General features: G+C 47.8%; 1 protein-coding gene across 1 annotated transcript in view; it reads left to right on the forward strand.

Annotated features, from left to right (window-relative positions):
* The first annotated feature begins 614 nt into the window (after nucleotides 1–614).
* The window catches only part of LOC110327499 (nuclear receptor ROR-alpha), a 93,202-nt gene continuing 85,713 nt past the window's right edge, over nucleotides 615–8,103 (forward strand). The window contains exon 1 of the mRNA XM_021206554.1: nucleotides 615–981. Within this exon, the coding sequence (XP_021062213.1) occupies nucleotides 954–981 (28 nt within the window). The 5' untranslated portion in view covers nucleotides 615–953. The remainder of the gene's footprint in view (nucleotides 982–8,103) is intronic.

Raw genomic sequence — 8,103 nt, forward strand, 5'->3', positions numbered from 1 at the left:
GGGAATTAAATCTCGGTTGTAAGGTGAATGGTATGGCTACCGATGTTGTTTGTTGTTTCTTCTGTTTAAAATGCCAGGTCTTATCTTTGAGGTTAGAAAACTAGTGCCCTTTCCACTAGCAGATTTTCTGGAGAGAGTTCTAGATAGGATAAGCCTGGGGACCAGTGGCTCAAATTGTCTGGCACCTGGAGCTCATTTAGCAGGCAGACATGGTTTTCTAGTCTTCCACATACAGGCGGTCTTGAATGCGGGATGCTGCGAGAGTACGCAGCCCGAAACCACGACCTTGAAAGCTGCGAGCTGGGTGAGTCCTGAAAGTCTTAAGGGGTGACTTGCTCCGTCCCCAAAACTGGTGTCAGTTCCGGGCCTGGGGGCTGGGATGCCCTGGGACAAGAGGGAGAATGTAGCTTCCTCAGACCGAAAGCTTCTTTGGGGCTAACCATCCAGTGTTTTTTGTCACTGAGAAGGGTTCCGGGACTGAGCTGAAAGAGGCATCGGGGTGATTAGCTGAAGTGCCAGGGGTAGGTGGGGTGCGGGAGGGCGTGTGGAAAGTGGTCAGAGGCAAGGCAGAGAGCTTCCGGGCCGCCACAGGTGATCAGTTAGTAAGGAGGTGGCGAGGGACTTTGGTGCGGGCCCCTGGGAGCGCAGGGGGGCAGCACTGTGTCGGGGTGGGCCGTTCCCGGTCACCTGCCCGCGGGGGCGGAGCGCGGCGCCCAGGCGCACCCGCCTCCCGCCTCTCGCTCCCGCCCCGGGAGGAAGCGGAGGGGCGCGGTGTAAACAGAGCGGCGGCCGTGATGTCAGCCGGTCACATGGAGCCTCTTATGGCTCGGGATGGCTCTCGGCGGGCGGGCAGCTGCGGCAGCTGCTGCTGTGGCTCGGGCGGCGGCGGCAAGAGGGGGCTCCGGGGTCGGACAGTCGGCTCTCCCTGCGCTCTCCGCACCGCGGCGTAAAGGATGTATTTTGTGATCGCAGCGATGAAAGGTGAGCTCCGGGTGGCCCGCGGGGACTCGGGTGGACTGACGGCTCCGGGGGGCGGGGAGGAGGGCGCGCAGGGGGAGGGGTGGGCGCGCCTGCCCGAGCTCACGTACAGCTTGGGGGCAGCCACTGGAACCCAACGGGGCCTCCGGGGCCACCGCAGCGTAGCCACTGGAGCCCGGAGGAGGGTTTGGCCTGCCTCGGGTCGGTGGAGCTAGACTCACGGGCCCGATCGCCCCTCCAGCGTCTTCTTAACTGCTGTCACTCTTCTGGGTGCGCCTGACACCCAGCGGGGCTCCCCAAAGAAAGTTTGCCGAGAGTCGCAGCACTTGGAACGCTTAGGGAGGATCTGGCAACTGGGAGAAAGCTGGGGACATCCACACTGGGTCCCCAGGGCCCGCACCCCGGGACAACTCTGGCCTATGTGGGGGGAGGAGCGGCAGCCAGGCCGAGCCCTGCATGCGAACGCTAGTGGTGTCATCCCCAGGACTGGTTAGCGTTCCAGGCCTGGCGTCCGAGCTCCGTACGGCCACCCCACCCTCTGCAGCTCGAGTGGCCAGCGGGTTAGGGAAGTGTGGCAACTCAGCGCTGCGTCCCTAGGACGCCGCCACTTCAGAAAGCGCGCGGGCTGTAGTCAGCCCGGCGCCCCGAAGGTGCCAAGGCGCCCTCCGCCGCTGCCCCGGTCTCAGCGCGCTCAGGCTAGACACTTAGGTTTGTGCATGGATGTAGGGAGAAGACAGGATCAGCCCACGGAATTAGAGAGGAGAAGCCGAGGTTAGACCGCGGCGAGGGCCTACGGGCACAGGTTAGCCGCGGTTAAGCCTCCGCACCCCGGCCTTCTCCCTGATCTGAGGAAGTAAGCTGGGGGAAATAAGGAGAAAAGTGGTTTGCAGGGACGGCTGGCTTCAGGTGTCCCAAGGTGTGGCGGGAAGAAGCCCAGGCAAGTCAGGGAAGTTTGTGATGGAGACAAAGTTTGGAGGTGCGCAGGAAGTTGCTTGTGCCGCAGGGAGAAACCGAGACAGGCGCTTCGACCTTTGCAGATGGCCCTGGAAAGACTCAGCCCCGTAGCACTCTGCGCGATCGTGCGCCTGCTGGGTCCTCTCGGCGGATAATCTGCCCAAGCAGTGTGCAGGCCCGGTCGCCCGGCTTGGGGATTTAAAGCTCCATCTGTCTGTGGCACAGTGACCGCTCCTCTCGGGGGCAACAATTGTGAGCACCCTGAAGGTCTTGCCGGGTTTTGCCCTCTAGCGCGGCCGCCCGGTGCTCGTTTAAACGTTTGCTAGGTTTAGGATTATTTTGTTGTTGCAATCCAGGATGAAGGACACCCGTTCATATCTGCGTTGGCTTTACTTTCAGATCATTGTGTTTTTTCACTAGAGATTGGGTGGCATCTTTTATTAATTATTAACAGGTCGAAGCATTCAGAACGCTGAAATGAACTGGCTGCGTTCGATGAAATCTTTCTGTAGGATGCGCCCACGGCAAATTTAGTGCCTTTCCCCTTCCAATTGCGGGAAGTGAGGTTGAATCACTTTTATAATATGTGACTGGTATAACACAAGAGGGAAGAGCTTCCCGTGGTCTTAAGTGTGTGAAAGTATTGGGGAAGGAAAGGTGTTGAAGTTTCTTATTATGTAAAAGAAATCCGTTTCCCCTCCCCAAAAGAGAATCTTGGTAATTCTCCTCCTCATTAAACCTGTTAAGTGAAAACTGACTGCAGAAGCCGCGAAGCCAGTTGTATTTCGTTCCTTCACCTCCTTAAATTTAAAAACTAGAACTTGCTGTTTGGGAAGTGCAGGTGACGGTCCTCATCCATTCTGAGTACCATTGTGTTGATTGAGGGAAAGGTGAGAAGCTGAGAGGCTTCTTTTTAATTGCCTTTTCCTCCTGCTGAACAGTAAACGTCTCAAACATTAAGGAACTATCCTTTGATGGTGCTATTTGAGGCTGGTGTTTTTTAGTAAGTTGGCTTTGTAGGTTTAGTACCAAGTGAAGTTCTAATCAAACTCGCCTTGATAAAAACCTGAGATCATCAGTATCCCCTCTCCCCTAACATCCCCACCACACACACACACACACACACACACACACACACACACACACACACACGAGACTTGGGAGGTTCCTCTGACTGCTGTAAAATAAAATTCCTAGATTGATAGTAATGTCACTGAGAAAGGGAAAGAAATGTCTATAAGTCCTTGCAGTGCAGTTTTCTTTAAAACCCAAGCTTAGAGGTATGTGGGGGGGGGGAAGGGGGTGAGAAATAGACTATTTCAGTCCCAGCATCTTACGTCTTTTGTCTTAATAGGATTGTCTTGCTTTGGTGCAAAATTTAGAAAAATAGTTTGTGGGGAAGCAAGGAATGCTGTAAATGTTTCCATATCAGATTTAAGGGAGGAAAAAAAAAACTGGCCTGGAATCGTATTAAATGCTTCCCTGCTGCCTCTTGGTTTTAATAGTTAAATTGGTTCCCTATGCAAGAGTTTACATAATTAGATTCTTCATGCAAAACAGAAAGGTTCTTCTTCATAGTATAGCTTTCTGGTGCGTAGATGCCTGTGAACAGAGGAGGAGAGAACAAGCCACTATAAAAAGACAGGCATCCTCTTTGTTGCCCGATTTAATGATGTTTTTTTTTTTTAAAAAAAAAAAACATCATTAAATCAGGCCTTTTTGAACTCACCAAAGAAGAAAATCCTTTCTCTCTGTCAATTGTCAAATTAGTTTAGGCTTAAAGTGGTTCGATGCTTAGGAAGTAATAACCTTGAGTTCGAGCAACTCTTCTCTTACCCTTCAGTGTGTTTTGTTTGCTTGCTTGCTTCACAACAGATTCCCACTACCATTTAGGTTGCTCCTTGGGCACAGAGAAAGAGCAAGGATGATGTTCATTCTCGAGGCAAGGGGCGTTCGGTCTGGTCGTCACATGGGCCAAGCGCTGCTAGCTGGTAGCTGAGTGTTAAAAGACTTGGAGCTGGAGCAGTTGGTACTGTACGGCTCTGCAGCCTCTGTTTGTGTAAAGGGACTTGGAAGGATGAAGGCCCAGGTGGGGGCTTCCATCATGTCCTGGAGCTTTCCTCCAGGTTGTCACACAGATGCCAAGGCACCTGGAGTCTTTGGAAATCCTCTGTGTATTGGACTTTGGTGTCACACCTAACTTCAACAGTCTGGACGAATTTGGCTTTTGTTTTTAACCGTGTGAAACTTGGATTCAATTCCTAGTCTCATTTTAAACATCCTTCATGCGGTATCCCTTACCAGGCAGAGATCTGTGTTCCATTTAGGGGACCTGTGATGGATCGGACTGGTTGAAATTGAGGACTGAACATTGAAAATCGAAAACTAGTGAGGAGCCAACTGTGTGTGTGTGTGTGTGTGTGTGTGTGTGTGTGTGTGTGTGTGTGTGTGTGTCTCTTTTGCAAAAAGAACTCAGTTCTTTGAAAGGCAGATGGTCCCAGGCCTGAGAGATGGTAAGGGCACTTGCTGCCAAGTCTAAGGACCTGAGTTCTGTCCCTGGAACCACAGAGTGGAAGGAAAGAACTGACTCCCACAGGTTGGCCTCTGACCTTCCGATTGTGTGCCTTGGCATGCACATGTCCACATGCATAAAGACATAACAAATAAACATCAAAGATAATTAAAGACAGAAGGACTGAATGTGGCTGGATGTAAAGAGAGCCATGCTGGTCTGCAGGGTCGTTTTTAGGTGCAGTTTTCATAGGCAGCCTCTCAATGCTGTTTTTTCAATTGTGCCATAATACGCTTCTGTCGGGTGTTTTGCCATCAGCCAAGCTGAGCACTCTGATGTAAACATTAGCCAGGTAGAAAACATATGTAAGCCAACATATACTCTGTAATCTAAGTCCTGACTTTTTCTTATGCTCAGTAGCCATATCTGTAAATAGATTCGTAGTTCTCGAGACCCCTTTCTCCCATTTTCTCTTCCAGCCATGGAGATCAGAATACCAATGGGCAAGGTCAGCAACCAGATCATTGCCAAACCTCTGAGAGAGCAGCCATCAGCTTTGTAACTTACTCTGTGGCTCCCAAGAAGATTATATTTAGAAAGGACCATTTATTTGGGCAAAAGTGAACTTTGTGGATGGATGGGTAGGTGGACGGATGCATGGATGAATGAGTCTTCCTAAAAATTTCACCATCAATCAAGTTCCTTTACGGAATTTGTTGTCTGGGAACACTTTGCAATGGCAGTGTTTGTGCAGGCCTGGGTGTAGCTTGGTTGATGAAGTGTTAGCTTCATATGTTCATCTCCTCTTTCCTTAGCACCGAAAAAACCATCAAAGATGAGTTTTTTGTTTTCTACATACTCACAATGTTTATTACAGAAAAATCAAAGCTGCTTGAGTCTGTTAAAATTGATCATTAAAAGCCATACTCTTTAGACACATTACGCTATCAGCTACACTCACTTTATATTTTTCTAATTTAAAGTTAATTTTTAAACATTCACCTGTCACATCGAGTATGAGCTGATGTCCGATACTGTTTCCAGGTCCTTTGAGGAATGACAGGCAACACTATGCCCCCATCTAGCCACTCCCCAAGAATCCTTCCCATTTGTTCTGGCCTTTGGACTGGAGGACGGAGAGGCTCAGCACCTGGGCTCTGTGTGACCATCAGTAGTGTGGGGATGACAGGACAGGACAGGCTTTTCCCGTAAGCTGTCAGGGTGCTACGCCTAGAGAAGAGGTCTCAATAAGAGCTCACATTAGCTGATGAGCAATATGGGGTCGGGGAAAAGGCACTTGAAATATTTTTGTTTCTAGATTTTCTATTTTAGGTGAAGCGTTAGCCCCTGTTGGGTTTTGAGATAGGATAACTTAACCCTCTACGCTCATGGTTGTACAACACAAGACCAAGTCAACTCCGGACAGTACTTTTCTTTTCTCGGTTTCTGACTTTTATCTGAGGTTGACTAGACATTTCCCAAGTCAATAGGGGCGGGGTATCAATCTGTGTGCACTTCATGGCTCACGCATAAGGCCTGTTTGTGTCATCCGATGGGCCCATGCATTTGAGTTGAAGAAGATGAAGCTACACAGCTCACAAGGCATAGCTAATTTCTTTTGGCTGACATCCCATAGAGGCTGGACCAGGCAATTGAGTCCCACCATCTCCCTGTCACCCCACGAAGGAAGCTATAAAAATGCTCTGTACGTAACTTTGCCTCTAGTTAGTGTAAATGATAAGTCTGCTGTTTATATGGGGGGGGGGGGTAGATTCAATTATGTAATGCTTTGCTGAGCCTAATATCTTTAAATTACTCTTTAATAAAATCAATTTGGTACAAATGGGGTTATTCTTATTTGCTTCTCATTGCTCTTCATGATTTTCATTAAGCCTGCTTGGTATTAAGATCTGGGAGAGAACCAAGCTTGGCTTTCTTAAATAACATAGAACAGCCTCATAAAGTACAGCTGGCCTTTGCACAGAGTCATCATTATGACAGAATTCAGTCGAATACTTGTCTGCCTGTCCCATTTATCTTTAGGCAAAGAAGGAGGTTTACAAGTGTGTCTTTTTATTTTAATACATTCCGTGTGGTCGAATGCTTGTCAGCATGGTTGTATTGATAGTTAAGGGGCATCAGTGTTGTGAAGCTTGGTGTCTCGCACATCAGCAGAAATAGAAGGTTCCTTGAAGCGCTTGCTGGGTTGGCGCTTAACCTCTCCAGGTACCGGATGGAGGTGTGCTGTTATTTCAGAGGCTCGGGAAGAAATGAAACTTTTAAGTCACTCAGATTATATGTTCCATCAGCAAGTGGGTTCTCTCCACAACAGTCCTGTGACACGAATGTCGTGTGATGCTTGAAACCCCTCCTGTAACTGGGGAGCTTACTATCTCCAGAGGTAGCTTATTCCATGTTGAATCAGAAAGACCATCCCATATCCAGCAGACATGTCTGCTTAGTTCTCCTAATCCTCTGGTTCTGAGCCCACCTTCCCGGGCTGTAGGGGACACATGTGAACCTTCCAACTGAAGACTGCTATTTGAAAAGACACACACACACACACACACACACACACACACACACACACACACCCACCCCTACCCATGAGCTCTAGTGTCCCTCTGCCTCCCATCTCACTCAGGTTCACCGTTCAGCCACCTCACAATCTTGATCAATTTCTTCCTTAAATGAAAAACACACTTCAGTTTGTCTGGAAACATTTGACATTTTGATGCAAAGAGTGAGGTCCAGCTGCCTAATATGATATGGCTGACTTGGTGTAACTTAGAGGTTAACAGAAAACAAAAACAAGACAACTTTGTTTCAAACATATTAAGGCTCTATAACTCGACTGGGGATCAATCCTGGTGGAAATCGTAATTTGTGGAAGTGGGGTCTTAAGAGTTTATGGGTACTTTATTTGACTTATGTTGATTATTTAAACTATCCAGAAAAAAAATTAAAGTCACAAAAATAATTATAGGAACGTTACAAGCTCTTATAAGTTTTGTTTTTTGTTTTTTTTTTGTTTTTTTCACAAAGCAGTATCACATCTGAGATAAGGCTGCCCTCTAGTGGATACTTGCTCATGACAAGCAAAAGCCATGCCAGTGCCAATGAAATTCCCATCAGGCTAGTGGAAAAGGTCAAAGGTTGTGAATATTTTCTCGACGGCTGTGGGGCATTCTTCACCAATTTCAAAAGTGTAATTCATTATCTTGTGCAGTTATTAGAAATGACTTATTAGATAACGAATCTCTAATGTTTTCTAGGAAGGAAGGAAAGAAGGAAGGAAGGAAGGAAGGAAGGAAGGAAGGAAGGAAGGAAGGAAGGAAGGAAGGAAGGAAGGGTCATTTTTAAGAAACAAGTTCTGTTAAAGCTTGTTCATATAGCACCCTGTTGTCTATACTAGATTTGAGTGGCATTTGCTTCGTGAGCAGTTAAACCTGTATCAAAATCCTTGTTTTGTCTATTCTCCATCCTTGATTTTTTCTTTAAAAACAAAACAAAACAAACAAACAAAAAAAAAAGCCAGTGAAATCCAGCATTTTTCATTTTCAAATTAAGGCCTTCTCTTTCTCTCTCTCTCTCTCTCTCTCTCTCTCTCTCTCTCTCTCTCACACACACACACACACACACACACACACACACACACA

Source organism: Mus pahari, chromosome 10, assembly GCF_900095145.1.
Source record: "Mus pahari chromosome 10, PAHARI_EIJ_v1.1, whole genome shotgun sequence".
Taxonomy (NCBI): domain Eukaryota; kingdom Metazoa; phylum Chordata; class Mammalia; order Rodentia; family Muridae; genus Mus; species Mus pahari.